Consider the following 17,228-nt stretch of genomic DNA (forward strand, 5'->3'; position numbering starts at 1 on the left):
TGGAAACCTAGCCCCACCCACTCGCTCTCTCCCTACACCAGGGCCAAGTTTGTAGTCTCAGAAAACCCTGGAGATTTGATCTTAGTGTGTGCTGAAACTTCTCTTTGGGGAGCCCCTGAGAACCAGCACTTGGGGAAGGCTGGGGTGGATCCCTAATTAGGATGGAAATCAGGCTGTTTCTGAGCAACTGTCTCCTAGCTCTAAGAAGGAGATGTGGCTGGCTAGAGAGGCCTCAGTGTGCTGGACTGGCAGAGGGATGTGAGTGAGTTCCCTGCTCACCCCACTTTACCCATCCCCCTCTAGCTGCATCTGGGACCCCTACCAGCCCATGGAGAGGATAGCCTGGATCCTGATGGCTGCTGCCTGACTCCTCCTCCAACTGGAGGATTCAAGGGGGTGTCTAGAAGCTGACCTGGGCTTGCCTGAGTGCAAGGAAGCCATCTGAGAAAGTGAAAAGAGCTGTTTTCCTCCCCTATTCTGCTCCCTCCCTTAGAAGTGAGTGTATTAGACTGCTGGACAGCCACAGGCTTGGGGTGAACCCTAGCCATCAATAGAGGACCTTGCCAGGAAGTGGGCTGCTGAGGCACACTGAGTGTGGGAGGATGGGCAGAGGCCAAGCCCAAGGGCCAGCAGACTGGTGGCTTGGCTGCCCTGGCCCTAGGGTGGCGGGTCCTGCTCCAGTGCCTCCTATAGGAAGCCAAGATGTGGCTATTCGACTTGGGGGGGGTTGGGGCAGGGCCTTCAGCGTTTACAGGCTTAGAAAACAGAGATTAATAAACTAATTTCACATGGCCAAGGAAGGAATGAATTAATCAAATCAGCATTTTCCCAAAGTATGCTTCAAAACATTAGAAACACGAAGTGGTGATGACCTGATGGGAAAAAGGGGATAGAGGACCCAGGTTTAGGAGAATCATGTAGCTCATGAGAGACATGCAAATTAACGAGAGATCATTGTGGCTTCTTGGGGATTTCACAGGGCAAACAGGCAGCACACAGCAATTCCGCGGGGGCTAAAGGGACAGAAATCCCCGTATTTATTTGACCCTTGTCACAGAGGATCTCATGTTCCATAGGACACCATTTTGGAAAATGCTTGTCCTGTGTCTTTCTCCAAGCCCCTTTCCAGCACTAAACCTGTTTGGGAAATCATGACACAGACCCAAAGACCAGGGGAGGTATGAGACTTTGAGGAAAAAGCTGCCGGAAGGAGTGAGAGGGAAGTCCTTGAGGCAGGAAATAGGACTCAAGATGAGAGGCTGAGAGGGAAAAGTCCAGACTCTAGGGGTGGGAAGGTAGGAACACAGCTTCTGTGGCCTGGGGGGAGAAGGGACTGTGGAGGTCAAGTTCTCACATCCTTCCCAACCCAACGCTCAGCACCAAATGGGTGCCCATGATGCTTCTCAGGTGGCTTGGGGCAGGACATACCGGTTCAATTCTGTCAGGCCCAGGGGACAAAAGGAGGGGCCCTGCTCCAGCGCTGCAAGAGGGGTCTGGTGACTGACTTGTTAAGCCTCTCTACTCTATAGTATGGATTGAGGGGCCCAGGCAAAAAAGGGGTTCGTCTCCCTGGCAAGGTGAGGTGATGTCCCTCCCATCTTCAAACCTTCCCTGCCTTTTCCCATCTCCCTCCAGCACCAGCGGGCTCTGTTCTTCGTGCAGGGGCATGGCATTGCTGGGGGAGTGAGAGCTGTGGTCAGTGGCGGCCTCGGAGGCAGCTCAACCAGACCTCCTGTCCTCCTCAGAAGCTGCAGCCCCCACAGCACAGCCTAGCACCCCAGGCAAGAGCACAGGGGCCTTAATATATGTTGGTATGTGGCTTGCGAGGAAGACAGGCACCAGGCCAAGTATTGCTGTCACGAATGTCAAGTGTTACTGTGGAAAAGGAGCAGGGCTGCCTACGTGCCCAGCTGCCCTTTGCCAGCACTTTTTTCTGACTCAAGGTCTTCCTGAAGCCCAAGAAGGTCAGTCTCAGAAGCCTGAGGGGCAGGAGTTTCCTAACTTAATAAGCAATCTCAGTTTCCTAGACAAAGCTCTTTGACTCCTTCCTTCCCCTCATGCCCATCTCCCTCCCTCCTAGAACATATCTCCGAGGGTGGCCATCCTGGAGTGGATGGAAAGGTTCTTCATTTCCAGCTCACACAGATGGCATCCATCAATTTAGAACAGAAAAATACAGAGATACAATAATGATATAATTATGTGATGTAAATATTAACTCCATCGCTTTCCTTATAGGTCTGTGCGGTAGACTACCTCATATCCTCATCAAAGCACAGAGGCAGTCATGACAATAAAAGTAACAATAGTAATTACAAGAAGTGTGCTCTGAAGACAAAACCACAAGGCTGATCTCAACATACCAATATAAAAATAGAATTCACACATAGAAGCATTTCCAGGAGTCAATAACACACAGTACCATGGGGGTGGGAGATGTGGGGAGTTGGCAGAAACTGTCCATAATTTTCTAAGTGCAGATGTTCGTTGTTCAGGATTTTGAGCTCCTCCTCCATTATCTAGAGTAACTTCCCCAGAGAACCCTGCCTGGAGCCAGCCATGCCTGGGTCCAACCTAGAGGCCACTGAGAGCCTGGCTGGTCATTTCTTCCTGACTTTGCTAGGATAGAGGGGCTGCAGCTGTATACACCCATTCCCAGGGCTCTGTGCTCTTTTCTCTCCCTCTTCCATGGCCTCTACTTCCCCCTCCATGCCCTTCTCCAGCCCCGTACCCCCACAGTCCTCTCCTTTGCTTTTACCTGCTGACTTCCCAGCCACAGCAACCCCAAACCTGAGGCTTCCCAAGGTTAATCTCCATGCCTCTGGTTAACTTACTGTGAAGTCAAAGAGGAAAGGGGGCCTATTTTGGATCCCAGTTCTCTGGGCATGGTGGGGTGACTCAGGTAAAATCCAAGGTAGATGTACAGTCTGGATTTGAGTTCAGTGGAGCAGGAAACCCTGTCCTGCTTTTTTATCTGTTTTTTCCCCCTCCTTTCTTCATCTTAGTTTTTCTCATGGAGGGAATCTCAAACCTGATGCTCTTGTCCCCTCCTGTCAGTTTTGTGCGTCATTAACTTGCTCATATGCAGTCTGGGAATGACTTTTCATTTAGTCCTCCTTCTCCTCCCCCTCTGTGCTCCCCAGCCCAAGAAACACATCCCTGCTGTTGGCAAAAACACCTCCCTACACACCCAGACAAAATGCATCGTGGCCACCTGAGTCTCACCTCCAAGAACAAGCAGGATTTAGCAGCTTTTTTTCCTTCTATTTTCTTCCCTTAAGAGAGAAAATCTTCATAAATGAAACCATTTATAACCAACCATTATTTAACAGAAACCAACGATCCCAGAGGGGAAACGTCTGGTTTCCCCTGTGGCTCCTGAGCTAATTGATGCTATCCTGGGTTCTTGAGAATGCCTGCCTGGGGTCCCATAGCCCATCCTGGGGGGTCTCACCCTCTCCCCACCTCAGAAGTGTCTCAACCCTCTGTGGCCCTGGCAAAGCCCTAGGCCTGTGCCTGCCCACCAGCTGTAGCTTACTCGGGGAGCTGCCACATTCCCTCCCTCCCCAGCTGTGAGCATTCTTGTACCACCCAGTGAGAGACAGCCCCCCCTTCTGCCCCATACTTCCCCTGCTCCCCTCTCCCCATCTCTAGTCCACAGAACCTAGAATCCTCCTGGAACCTACCCTCTCCCTTCATCAGCTTGCAGCCCCTGATGGTGGGGAGGGGGACTCCCATCAGAGGTCTGGGCATCCCAGGAAATCTGGCCTGGCAGCTTGGGGTCTGGGGAAGAGAAGTCAAGCTGTAGAGACACTGCTTGGTTTATGAAGTAGTGCCCGAGACTCAGACCAGGGGCCCAGGGAGCTCTGGCTGTCAATGCTTCTATGACTCTGTCATGGAGAAGAAGTGGTGGGCAGTGGCAGGGAGCCACCCCAAGTGGGGGGAGGGGCTTGCTGTTCCACCTTCTCTGCCCCTCCCCTTCCCTGCCCCAACTCACAGTAGGTCCTCTTAATGGGTGCTAGCATAGAGGCAACTTCCATCCTCCTCTGGCTGCCTAAGGGCCCCTTGCCCAGACACCTCCTCAGACGCACCCAAACACCCACTCCAAGGGTCATTCAGAATGGCCATTGTTCTGCTGGCTGGGAAAGAACCACCCAGGCCTCTCACCTCCGGGCACAGCCGGAAATGTGCTCTGGGGACCATGTCTGAAAACAAACAGCAGGCCCACTGGGGTTGGCAGCAGACAGAGGGTGCTGGCTCCAGCCTAGGACTGAGAGCACAGAGGGGCAGGAACAGGCCTTTGACACAGGGCCCTCCATCAAGCCCCAGCTTTTCCTGTGAGCAGCCTGGTAGAAGTATGGGGGGCAGAGACTCCCGCCTCTAAGAGGCAGTCAGGCATGCTGCCCCCCTCCCCTTAGCCCTAGCTGGGTGGGTGGGAGACTCTGGGGGTTGCTGGGCCACCTGGTCCATCCCGACCACCCTCTCCTCCACCCTCTTCTATGTGGCCTCCACCTCCCGGGGCGTCCGATTGCGCTCGGTCTGCCCCCGGCTCTTCACCTTCTTGCCCAGCTCCAGCCCTGCCCAGCTCTTGCCCTTGGCCTGTTTGCCCTGGCTCCTGGAAGGGCACCACACGCGCTCACAGTACTCGTCCACCCGGGGCAGGTTGGCGAAGCCGATGAGCTGCAGGATGTCCTTATACCAGGCCTTGGAGGGGGTGGAGGCCAGGCCTCCCCAGCCTGGGGTCTCCTCTGGCCTTGGATCCCGAGGAAACAGGCCGTTGAGCTGTGTGGCCACAATCACCTCCAGAGCCAGGCGGACCACAGTCTGGGAGAAGCCGTGCTCCAGTGTCTTGCAGGTGTAGATGCCCGCATCCAGGTGGCTGAGTCTGCGGAACAGCAGCCCCTGCTCTGTTTGCAGGACTCTCTCATCTGTCTTTACCTGTGGGGGGTGGGGGAGGGGATGAGGGGGACATGGAGTAGGGCACACACAACATCAGTTACTCTCCCTGCTTTTCCAACTTCGCATTTCAGGACCTGGTGCTTAAGCATTTCCCCTCCCCATCTCTCCTTCCCAGGCTGGCTCAGCACTGTGAGCCAATTGCAGGCAGGGTCTCACCTTCCTATAACCCAGGACAGGGCCTGCAAAGGAGGCTTTTCAAAGATTTCACTGACTGGTTTCTCCCCTAGTCAGAGCTCTGTGGCACCTACCTTGGCCTTAGGGAGCCCTGCCACATGGCCCCTAGGGATAGAGTGGGCAGAGGGGTATTTATGGGTTTTTATTCAGGGAGGGCTATACCCATAGCCCTAGGACTAGAAGTCCTCTCCACTTTCCTTTCTCTCTCTCTCTCTCTCTCTCTCTCTCTCTCTCTCTCTTCCCTGTCCTTGTCTGCACTGTTCAGTCCCCCAACCAGGGGTGGGCTGAATGCCCATCACAGTGCAGGAGGCAGGAGCGCTGCTCTGATCCCACCTGGATGTCTGCACATCTGTAAGTTGAGGCGGGACTGCTTGGGCGGTAAGTATTGTGTAACCATCTTGTTGTTCCCTGTGCCTGGCCCCCTGGGGTTGTGCTCCTCGTGCCTAGCCCAACAGCTGGCCCAAAGCTGGCCTCCCCCAGTTCCCAAGCTGGAAGGAGAGCCCCTCCTGTAATCAAGGCACTCCCTCCCCTTCTCTGCCCCTGAGAGAGGCTGGAGAATGGTTCCTCACCCTGCCCCACCCACGCCCTCATCAGGCCCCAGACTGAAGCCATTTCTGGGGTTGACTTTTCCCGATGGGGGAGGAGAGGGCCTGGGCAGACAGCTGGACTCCAGGGAGGAAGTGTGGGGCTAGGCAGTGGGTATGTGTGTAGGGGTGTGTGTGTGTGCGTGCAAGTTTCAGTGGTTTAGGCACCACCCTGGGGCAGAGGAGAACCAAGAACCCATGGGAAAGAGAGGCCTGCAAAGATGAGCCATATGTGTGAGCCCGGGGGGCTTCTTGACTAGACCAGACTCTCTTCCATCTCTACTACCCACCTCCCAGAGCTCAGTTCAGTGCCTGGGTGTTAGTGGGCTCTCTGTCACAGGAAGGGTTGCAGCCACGTCTGGCCTGGGCATTCCTGGAGGCAGGAAGAGGGGTACCTCCTTCCAGGCACTGCAAGCACTTAATGCACACTTTTCTTCAGTTGACCTTGGCAGGTTCCCCCTAGAGCCCCTTCCTAGAGATCAGGACTTGGGATCAGGGAGGGATGTGAGATCAGGACATGTGCAGGTTGGAGGCAAGGTCTTTGCTCACCTGGTCGGGTCCCTGACCCCCTGGCCTCTGCAAGAACCAGTGCACAGCAGCCTGGGAAGACTTGGGCAGGCACTCCAGGAAGGTGCTGTTGTGCTCTGTGCCGTAGACTGTGGTGGCCGCCACGGGGCCTGTAGCCTCGTCTGGAGGGAGGTGGAGGGGGGCTCGGCTCAGTACTGTGGGCCCCCAGGGCCCCCACCAGTGTGACAAGGACCTAAGTGTCCATCAATCCCCAAGCCATTCATTCTGTCCAAAGACCCTTCCTTCCCCAGTATACTGACAGCAGCTGCACATGTAGGAAAACTGAGGGCTGGGTGTTAAAACAGGACCAGCCTGAGACCACACTTTGCAGGGGTTGAGCCCGGGCCAGAGGGGTGAGGAGGGGCCCCCATGCCTGCCATCACTCACCTTCCTGGCTCTCCCCCAGGCACTGCAGGGCAGGGTTGCCATGCCGGATGTCCTGCCTGCGGAACCGGCGCTTGCTGGTGCCAGGCCGGTAGCGGGTACAGGAGGCACCGTCCCAGGCACAGTATGGGTCCCGGGCCAGGCAGCACTCAGCACAGGCACTGCCATAGGTTTCACAGTGGTGCAGCTGCAGCCGAGCCACGCCCAGCCTCGAGCCCACGTACAGCATTTGCTGGGGGGGACACAAGCAGAGCCAAGATGAGCCTGGGCCCCACCTAGGCTCTTGGCCCTCTTGGGCTTCCTGAGACCCCCACCATTTTCAGGCAGTCTTCCAGAACCTCTTGGATGTATCCCCAGAAACCAAAAATGTTGATCACCCACCTGATATGCACCAGATCCTGTTCTAGGACACGGAAGGAAGGCACGGGGCAGACCTGGGGGGCTCTTCTCTAAGGGGTTTCTCCAGGCCCTTCCTGCTGCTGACTTTTGCCCTCAACTTCAATAACCTTTATCCTGACTTGCCTCTGACCTTAGAGGTGCACTCTGCCTCAAGCAATCCTAATACAAAAGTTGGGATTTACCCAAAGATAAACTGGGGCAGAATAACTTGAGGAGATTTTGCCACTTGCAAAAGGACATAGCAGGCTTCTAAAAAGTGGCTCTCCCCTATTTGATTTAAATTATGGGAGTGCCTGGGTGGCTCAGTAAGTTGAGTGGCCAACTTCGGCTCAGGTCATGATCTCAAGGTCTGTGTATTCGAGCCCCGCATCAGGCTCTGTGCTGACAGCCTGGAGCTGCTTTGGATTCTGTGTCTCCTTCTCTCTCTGCCTCTCCCTGACCCATGCTCAGTCTCTCTCTCTCTCTCTCTCAAAAAAAAAAAAAAAAAAAAAAGAATAAACATTAAAAAAATTTTTTTCAATAAAAAAATTCCGGATTTTGTTTCCAAGCATATTTCTGTCTCCCCAGAGGGACTGGCCTTTGTGGCTCTCCCCTTATCTGAACACAGTCTCACTTACTCAGGATTCCCACTGCCCACTGGTTTCATGCGTGGGATCTCAGCTCCCCGCCGGACCCTCAAGCCTCGTTGCAATGCCTAATCAGGCATCCCCAGGGCCTGTTGCAGCACCTTCCGGAAAGCGGCCTTGCTCAGAGCTTCAGGTGAGGGGTTAGAGGGAGAAGGAGGGAGGGATGGCGGCTGCTCTTACCCTTTTGACAGAGATCTCCATCTCAGTGATGGGTGTCGGCACCTGGGGAAGGAGCAGGGTCTCAGGAATGGGTGGGTTGGGGCCAGACCTCCCCTGCATCCCTGCTTTCGGCCTCCTCCAGCCCCTGCATGGGAGCCACCTATCTCCCAGCCTGGGTCAGTGCGCTCCCTGGCAACTAAGGCCAGACAGTCTTTCCCAGACGTCGGGTTATTAGAAAGGTCCCCTCACCCTGGCTGGCCTCCAAGGAGCACAAAGCTCCAGTGTCCCCTCCCACAGCCCTGCTCTCCAGCAATGAGGCAGCTGTCCCACATCACCCATCCCATGTTGGGAGCACAGCAGTCCCCCAGATGCACGTGATGCCCTGCCTCGCTCTGTAGTTGGGGGGCCAACAGAACCCCGTGGGGACTTGGGGTCTCAGCCACCCCCTCACTGTTGCTTGAGCCTGGCAGGGCTTTGTCAAGGGGTGATCACCTTGGACGCCCCTCCCTGGGCCCTCCAACTTTTCTCTGGGCCCCACAGCCAGATAAACACATGAGCAAGGCCCTGCGGCAGCCAGTGTCTCACTTGCACTTCCCACTGGCTGCAGGTTCAGTAAAGACAGGCCTATCTCCTTGTATTTTGCTCCTCTGTCCCCGTGGCCAGGCCTAGACCCAGCAGTGGAGCTGGAGGGGACCCCGCCCATCAGTTCCCCCTTTCCCAAGACCCCACTCACCTTAAACACCTGGAGTTCCTCCAAAACCACCTCCTCAGACTCAGTGGAGGCCCCACCCTGGAGAGCGATTACCTTGAGCACGGAGCCTGAGTCTGGGGCAGGGCAGGAGGGAGGGATCAGTGGGAGAAGAAGGAGTGGCCTGCCCCACCCCCCAACCAGAGGCACACCTCCCCAGCCCATCCACCCCACTCAGCCCACCCACCAGTCCCCAGGAAGATGACATCGTAAGTCCCGTCCTCTGCCTCCACGCGGTCCACCACGATCTGGCGCAACTGCTGGGCCAGGTGCGTTTTGACAAGGACAGGGCGGCCCTGCTGTGGCCGCACGGGCCAGAACATAAGTGGGTGGGCTCGGGCAAACTGCAGCACCTCATCTGGGTAGTTCTTGGTGCTGCCAAAGGGTCGTCCTGGCTGTGCTGTCATCTTGCTGGGGCACTGTGAGCGGCAGCAAAGGGCACCTGAAACATCCTGGGGCCGCACATCCCCCACCCCAGCCTGTTTCCAGGCCCCACTGCCGGGCATGCCCACCTTGGGGGGACTGCTCTTGCTATAGCAGAGACTCCTTAATGTGGCAGGGCTCTGCTCCCCTCCTTACCCCACCTGGCTCCCCTGGAGTCCCAGCTCAACCACAAGGTCATCCCAAGGTACAGTCCCTCTGGTATCGGCTCAGCCCTCTTCCCTGGCCTGGCTTCCAGGCAGATACTCACCACTCCAGGGCGAGGGAAGGGCACCTTGCCCCCATAGGGTCCCCACTGGTGCTGGGGACCATCTTGGTGGGCAAAGGGTCCCCTGAAGACCTCCCAGATATCCTCCATGTGGTACACACAGACGGCAAAGCCCTGGAACACAGCACTGCCAAGGGCGGACAAGGACAGTCAGGCCAGGGTGGCTGTCACAGGTGGGGAGGGGGCAACCTATCCATGGACAGGACAGAGGATGATGGTGCCTGAAGTCAACAGAGACTGAAAAATGAGGACACCCAGGCAGAGACAAAGAGAGGGAGATAGACACAGAGCCTCAGAGTTATTGAGTCGGAGACAGAGACAGGGACCTACGGTAAAGTTGGGACACGCAAGCAGAGGCTCAGCAGAGGACGCTAGGAGTACAGAGACTGGAACCAGGGGTGGGGGTGTGAGGGGAGGCCCATGCGCCCACCTGACTGTGCTGAACAGGGCGTACACCTCAAGGGTCTTCCCTGCGCTGGGCCACAGCAGGAACACATCCTCTGGGAGACAGAGGGCCACAGTCAATGCCCCCCGCTCACTGACTCTGAGCCCTCCGCACCCACACCCAGGCCTGCCTCTGGCCATGCCCTCACCCAGCTGGTCAAAGTGCGTCTCGGCACCACCAGGGCCAGGCACTGAGCACACCAGCCTGGCCTTGAGAAAGGTGCTCCATTTGTTCACCAGCACTCGCTGGCCACCGGCGTCATTCTGGGGGTGGAAGGCCAGAATCAGCCCTGAGCCCCAGGGGGTGGGGCCCCCTCCTGTTCCTCCACCCTCACCCTTGCAGGCAGAGGCTTGGATGTTGGCTTCACACCCTTGCCTCAGTTTCCCTCTGCCGCTGGTGGGGATGGGCGTAGGAAGGGGGTGCGGTGAGGATCTGAACCTCACCGCCTCTTCACAGCTCTCACCACACAGACACGGCCCACACGGCTGACCGTGACACGGCCTGGGCCACCATCGGGCGAGGGCACAGTTTCCGAGAAGAAGAAGTACACCTTGTCATCATCCTGGTCAGAGTTGTCGGCAATCCGGGCGGCCATCACAAACCGGGGGTCTGGGAGGTAACAGGGTGCAGCTGGTTGGGGGGGGCGCCTCACGGGGGAGGATGGGGAGGCTGCTGAACCCAGCATGGAGGGCAAGAGGCACAGGGACCCCACGGGAGGCTGGGGTCCCAGGGAGTAGAGTAGGGTTGGGCCATCCCCACTCCAGTGCCAGCTCTCCTACCTCCCTGCTGGTGCCAGGGGCAGATCCCAGCCAGCCCTGCCCTGGGCAGACCCTGGGCTCACCGTGAAGGAGGTTCTGGTCAGAGTCAGAACGTAAAGCTGGTCGGGGACCCCCAGTCCGGAAGATCATGGCCTCGCGCCCCAGGAAGTCAGCCGTGAGGCCCGTGTACAGCTCCCCACCTGGGTGAGGGTGGGGCAGAATCAAGGGAGGAGGGCCAGGCCCCATAGCTGGCCCCATTGCTTCCCAAGGACATCGGCAGGCTCCCCCCCTCCTTGTGCCCGCCCGGGCCTGGGCATCACCCACCTACAAAGGTGCTGGCGAAGGGACTGCTGGGCTCATGTGGACACCGCCCCCGCCCACTTTGCACACTGCTGGGCTCCAGGTGGAGCACGTGCTGCCCGAGAGGGAGGAAGGGAGGGAAGGGTGTCACCTAGGAAAGCAACACCAGCCCCCCGCCCGGGTAGTGGCCATCGCGTGCAGTGATGAGAGTGGGGGTGGGCAGAAGGCGCCCTCATTCAGGGCCTCGCCAAAGGGGTCAGCCTGGCACAAAGATGCCTTTCAGGCCCCTGACCCCTCTGCCCCAAGCCAGGCTCAATGAGGAGCGTTCAGACAGCAGGGAGGAAATGTCACTGCTTCCCAGTCCCTTGTGGGGCCTGCCCCAGGCTCACCTCCCCACGATGCCCAACCGTGATGAGGGCACAGGTGGGCTGGAAGGCCCCAGTGCCACATGCCAGCAGGTGGGTCCGGTTGTGGGGCTGTAGGACCCTCACAAAATTGGCGCACTCCACCTAGCAGGGAGAAGGGGCGGGGTGGAGGGGATGAAGGGGTGTTTACCATCTCCTTGGGCCCCAAGGCTCAGCCCTGCCTGGCTGATCAGCTCTGGAGATCTAGGGTGGGGATGACATTCTTCACAGACCTTCAAGAGCCCTCAGGATCTGCTCCAAATGCCCCTAGTGTAAGCACTTGGGAGAGTGGCTACAGGCTATCCTGGGGGTCAAGACCTGGGTGTTGGTCAGGGCTGGGGGTCAGTCACTTCTGACAGCACTCACCAAAGGATCTCTTCCCTTGTGAACACACTCCTCCTTCTGTCCTGGCTGTGGTGGCCACAGGACCTGAAACACAGCCTAATTGACTCCTGACCTCACAGCCTCAGTTTCACCATCTGGCCTCCTAGCTCTCAGACAGACCCTCCCCTCTGTCAGTCCAGCTCACCTCTCGGGGATCCGGCCATGACTGATCCAGCCGCAGAGAGTAGATGGCATCACGGCCCCCCAGAAAAAGGCGGTCCCGGTACTCATCCAGGTACATGGCCCGAAGGTCCAGGGAGCCCCGGGGACCCAGAAAGACAGCAGAACGGTTGGCAGACAGGAGATCTAGGAGGGAGCAAGGGTAGTCAGTGCCTACTGCTCAGCCCACTTCTCCAGCTAAGGTGTGGAGGTAGAAGGTCCCAGCTGTGCATTCACCGCCCTTCACCACCCCCCCACCCCCCACTCACATCTGGAAAATGTTTCCATCCATAGGCCCACTGGAGGGCTTCTGAGAATTGCCTTCTGGGGGTGGGTGGGACAGGGGGGCCCTGAGCCCTGCTTCCTACCACTCCATTCCTTGGTCCCTTAATCCTTCAGTTAACATATCCTTCCCACAGGCCCATCTGTGCCCTACCCAGTCCCCAAGGAAGATGACCCTGCTGGCCCCGCTGTCAGAACTTACGGTAGCAAGCTGAGCAAAGTGCTGGAAGAGCCTGGAGGAAGGGTGGGTTAGTCTGAGCAGTGTGCAAGGCTGACTCAGTGGGACAAGCGGACAGACAGGGGAGAGCATTCCCAGCAGAGAGAACACCTGGCAAAGGCCTGGGTATGGGAAAGGTCAGGTATGGCCAGGCAGAGCTCAAGGCTCTGATCCAGGGATGTGATGAAGGAAGACTTTCTCCTCCATAGATACTGCCTTCCCAGACGCAGAGGGTTGGGGGTGGCTGGCTGGGGATGCTGGTCCCAAGAGCCAAGGATCATGAAATAGGTCCTTGGGGGTTGGCTAGGGAGGTGGAGGTAACAGGTGGTCAAGCGGGCAGGCAGAAGGATATGGTGGGAATGAGCATTGGCTACCCTTGGGAAGGCTGGCTATCCTGTGCCTGCTCAGAGGATACCCATCCAAGGTGGCAAGCCCAGCACCCACTCCACCCCCAAACTCATCAACAGCCTCTTCCAGGAAGTCTTCCATGACTGACAGTACTTTAGAGGGGATTTGCCCTATTTGGGCTTTATTTTTTTTACTTTCCCCCCCAAACCATAGCTCCCAGGGCAAGACCACCTTCTGCCCCCAGACCCAGCTACACTCTCCAGAGTGGAGCCACGTCTCCCCCCTCAGTCCCCAGAGCAGGCCTGGGTCTCTCCACTTGGATTGGGGTGCCCAGGGGAAGGTGGTCACCCCTCTGGTTTCCCCAAGAAGAAGAATCATGGAGAGTCTATGTCTCAGGGACCTTTCCTGGGGACCCTCTCCACAGACTGTGCCAGCTACAGCACAGCATATCAGGTTAGATCTGCTGAGGACCGCCCCCCGCCCCCCACCTGGCCAGGATGGGCAGAGAGAGGAGGCTGAAATCACTGCTGGGCTGTGAAGAGCCTCTGGGACAGAGAGGGAAGAACAAAGGCCAGCACTGTGAAGTGGGCTGCAAGAGGCAGAGGGGGCAAGGCTGTGGAGATAGGGTGAGGGCCCCCACCACAGGCTGCTGCCCTGCTTCTCACTGCCCACCCCGGGCAAGGAGCCCAGGCTGAGTGCACACCTCAGGATCTTGCAGACCTGTCCTCTCCATCCCTCCCCATCTCTCCCTGCCCATCTCTAAGGAGGCCTCTCAGGGTCTCCATGCCCCTCTCCTTTTCTCAGAAGCCCCCTCAGGTTGTTCCCTGTGTCTCTGTCTCTCCCACCTCCACCCTCCTGGGACCTGCCCCTGCCCCGGGTCCTCCTCCCCAGTTCCTGCCTCTGGTAGCAACTCAGCTGGAGAACCATCTCCGTGAAGTCCTTCCCACAGTCTGTGCTGTGTGGAAGTGACCTCCGGCTGGCAGAAGAGATTGCCCGGGGCTAGCTGGGGCCCCCCCAGCTGGGGATGTCACAGAGTCCCAGGGTCCCACAAACGCGCACATGAACAGGGCGCGCACTGCCCCTACCTCGGTAGGAGAGCCGCAGGCGAGGCACGCTGGGGCCAGGGCTGGGGCTGCCCCCGAGGAGCAGGAGTCCCCCCAGCATGCAGCAGATGGCCCAGGCCGAGGGGGCCATGCTGGGGAACCAAGGGCACCACGCTGCCCAGCAGAGCCCGCCCTCAGTCCGCTGCTGGTTGCAGTTTGCTCCGTTGCCGCCAGGCCTGACACTTATAAGGCAGCGGCTCCACCCCCTGTAGGGCCAGGGAGGCGGGAGGAGGAGGGAAGGAGATGGGGGAGGGGCCCCTGCCATCCACCTGCTGCTTCTCTCTCCACCCGGGCTGGCCTGGTTAATGCCTCTGTGTCAGATTGGCAGGCTCCCCATTGGGAGACTCTTTCCCAGCTGGGGTGTGGGCGGCTTATACAAAATGTTCACAAACCCAAGTCTCCAGAGGTAGCCTGGAAGGGAGGTCAGGGGTCAGAGATCAGAGGTTGGTGGGCTGGCTAGAGGTCTAGCTGGGCTCTTCTTTGTTCCCTGTCCTTCCATTGCCTGTGACAGTCTCCATGACAAAGACAAACTGACTCTAGGCCCAGATCCCTGATACCAGGAAGGTCCAGCCCCCTGAAGCACTGGCCTGGCTCCCCAGCTCCCTTGGCAGGGCCCAAGTTGCCTGGGAGGGTCATTCCAGTCCAAGGGACTCCATGCTTTGGGTGGGGGCTGGAAGTCTGGCTACACTTCATAGATCTGGGGTTGGCAAAAGATGAGCCTCCACCCAGGCCTGTCCCTGTCTGGTCTCCAGGCCCCATCCCAGCTCACTGGGGCAGAGGACAGGATCCACTTCATGCTAGGGAACTCTCCCATTGCTGTGTCCCTCAGCCCTCCAGTCCCACCAGAGCTCCAGGGCCCAGAATGTCACCAGGTGAGTGGTGGGTTCTTCCCAGAGTTCCCCTCTGCACTCAGACCCTACACACACACGATCCCTTCGGGGTGAAGGTGGAGGTAGGGTGCTCACACCCTTACTCCCTCTAGCCTGAGCACCGATTCAGGGCAGGAGAGCCACAGAAGCCGGACAAGGGAGACACAAGGCTGAGGGGTTGAGTAGGGGTAAGTAAGGGGACCTCCCTATGCCCCCCATCCCACAGCAGCTCCTGTCTCTGCACCCCCTCACCCACAGTACTCCACCCCAGAGCCCTTTACTCAGATCTGAGGCTCTAGGCACTAAGATTTCAAACTTCAGCTGGAGTTGGAGCTCCAAGGATTCTAGAAACTCCTGCAAATTAGGTCTCCCAGGTGGACGAGCCTGAGCCCTTAGATAGTGGTCAGGAAACTTGGGGGCATTAGAGAGGGAAGGACCTGGCTCAGGCCACACAGCAGGCTGAGAACAGACTCCGCTCAGCCCTGGGCCTTCCTGTGACTCTCTTTATCTTCTGGGGCTCCTGGAGTACTGGGGTCCTGTCTCCCCCACCCCCATCTCATCCCTGCAAGGGAAACAGGTTGGCTCCTAGAGTCAGCATGAGAATGACCCAGGGACCTGGAACCCTGTCTCCCTGTCTCCATCTCCCCATAATACATATATGCCTCTTCCCAGGGCATATGCAATGCCTCCTGGCATTGGGCAAGCGATTTCTCAGGGAGGCCAGGGACTAGTGTCAGCCCACCCAGCCTCTGGCTCCTTGGAGAAACTTGGCTAAAGCCTTTCCCTCTTTGGGCCTCAGTCTCCTTCCGTGGGCAGGGAGCAGCCACCTTGGGTGTAACAGGCTCTATACGAGTGAGGTGTGCTTGTTCAGGGCCTGCCATGGTGGTGATTATGTCATGAGCCCTCAGAAGGCTGGAGCCCCTCTGCCTCTATCTCCCTGGGGAGATGTTTCAGCCTGAAAACTGGGCTGGGGGCCAACGTCTGGCTGAAGATTGGGTTGGACGTAGCCTCTCATCTAGCATGTGGCCACCAGCTGTGGGCAGGAGGCCCACAGCTCCTCAGTCAGCCAGCTCACCCTGGGGGTCTCAGTTTAGCTAGGCACCCAGCTGCAGCTGCAGGGAGACCCAGGTCTATCGGAGCAGGATGCACAGGGCAGGCCACTCCACACTGCAGAAAAACAGCCTGTGGCGGGGGCTGGGAGCCCCAGGTCTACTGTTAACTTGTTGTATGGCCTCGGGCAGGTCTTCTCCCTCTTTGGGCCTCATTTTCCCAGTCAGGGAAGGGGGTAAGGATCTTCTGTGAAGGCCAATGCTTGCTGGCTGTAAGTTGGAAAACAGACTCCGAGGGTACCCTTGATACCTCAGATCAATGGGCCCAGCCACGAGCATCTTGTGCCACCTACTGGACAAATAGGGAACTGCAGGAGGTCCTAAAGCTGCCCACTGTGTCAAGCCCTGTGCTTTGGCAGTGGGGCCACTCAGCAGAAACCAAAGACCCTGGAGCAGCAGGCAGCAACCAGACAATCATAATATGAAAAGGTAGGGGCAGTAGGAGACTCTGGTAATTGATTCTGATCAAGAAATCAAGGGAGGCTTCATGGAGGAAGCACTATCTAGGCAAAAGATGACACACAGTGCAGAAAAAAGGGAGAGGACTGAATACAGCAAAACAGTCAAATTAGGTGATACATGTAGGGAGCTTAGTGCCACGTGCTGATGGGAACTTGTGAGCCCGTGGCCATATACATGTGTGATGTGTGTGCTCACACATCAGGCACCACCAGTTAGGTATGTGGAGGGCCATAGCCCGGCCTCTCCCAGCTAGAATTCTGGGGTGAGCATGCCTGGAAGGAATGGATGCCTCTGGTTCCTCCCCAACCAACCTCATTCTAGAAGAGACATTGGGACAATCTCACAGGCTCCCCCTGACTCTGGACCTCTCTTTAAGGCACAGCCAGCCACCCCCCTACCCACATGTAACCTCTTGATAGCTGGTCCAGCCATCCTCCTGTTTTGTTCACAGAAAGCTTAACTCTTGGAGTTTCTCTCTTCTTTCCCAATCCCAACAGCATCCCACATCCCCCGGGTGCCCCCCTCTCCCCCCGGTTCTCCTCACAGACAACCACCTCCCCCTGCCCCCACATCAGCCACCCATCCTCCAGCTCACCACCAATAGGGAGGTAACCTTCGGCGTCTCCGTTCAGAACATGTCTTCCCCTGGGCACCCCTTCCTGCACTCAGTAACCCCACTGCCACGGTTCTTTCTTCGTTGCCTCCATTCCAGCCCCTGTCTCCTTGTCCAGTTTGGATCCAGGGGGCCCAGCACTTAGAAGCAGACCCTTAAAACTCCCCAGAGACACGTTGCCACCCACCTTCTGTAGGCTTGCCTCTGTGTCTTGCATTACCCTTTGCCAGCTTCACTGGGTTTTTCCTGTTTTTCCTGCCCCACCTCCTTCAATGAGCGTCCCTGGACTCCTCATCTCCCTGCAGCGTTGGTGCATTTCCTGTAAGACTTCACCAGTACTGTCCATGCTCACCATCTCCCCTTTGCCTTGCCTCACTCCTTTGATCCTCTCCAGTTGGGTTCCCATCCCATTGCTCCAATGAAACCCTCATGTTCAGGTGGCCAAGGCCTTAGGAGCCTCTAGTTC

The 17,228-nt window shown here is 57.5% G+C and overlaps 1 protein-coding gene across 3 annotated transcripts; it reads right to left on the bottom strand.

Moving 5' to 3' along the window:
* Positions 1 to 2,174: 2,174 nt before the first annotated feature.
* On the bottom strand, positions 2,175 to 13,873 carry SEMA3G (semaphorin 3G). Of its 3 annotated transcripts, XM_045493045.1 has the most exons (16): positions 13,692 to 13,873; positions 11,746 to 11,906; positions 11,583 to 11,645; positions 11,202 to 11,321; positions 10,837 to 10,927; positions 10,596 to 10,712; positions 10,218 to 10,363; positions 9,903 to 10,017; positions 9,740 to 9,809; positions 9,292 to 9,436; positions 8,788 to 9,019; positions 8,586 to 8,677; positions 7,874 to 7,915; positions 6,672 to 6,900; positions 6,267 to 6,406; positions 2,175 to 4,938 (listed from the first exon to the last, which is right to left on the bottom strand). In XM_045493045.1, the coding sequence occupies exons 1-16, from the start codon at positions 13,798 to 13,800 to the stop codon at positions 4,498 to 4,500; spliced, it is 2,313 nt and encodes a 770-aa protein (XP_045349001.1). In that variant the 5' UTR covers positions 13,801 to 13,873; the 3' UTR covers positions 2,175 to 4,497. The 3 variants fall into 3 exon arrangements, with proteins under 3 accessions (XP_045349001.1, XP_045349002.1, XP_045349003.1); XM_045493046.1 differs by lacking the exon at positions 11,202 to 11,321; XM_045493047.1 differs by lacking the exons at positions 10,837 to 10,927; positions 13,692 to 13,873 and having other exon boundaries at positions 11,746 to 11,885.
* Positions 13,874 to 17,228: the final 3,355 nt, after the last annotated feature.

Source organism: Leopardus geoffroyi, chromosome A2, assembly GCF_018350155.1.
Source record: "Leopardus geoffroyi isolate Oge1 chromosome A2, O.geoffroyi_Oge1_pat1.0, whole genome shotgun sequence".
Lineage (NCBI taxonomy): Eukaryota > Metazoa > Chordata > Mammalia > Carnivora > Felidae > Leopardus > Leopardus geoffroyi.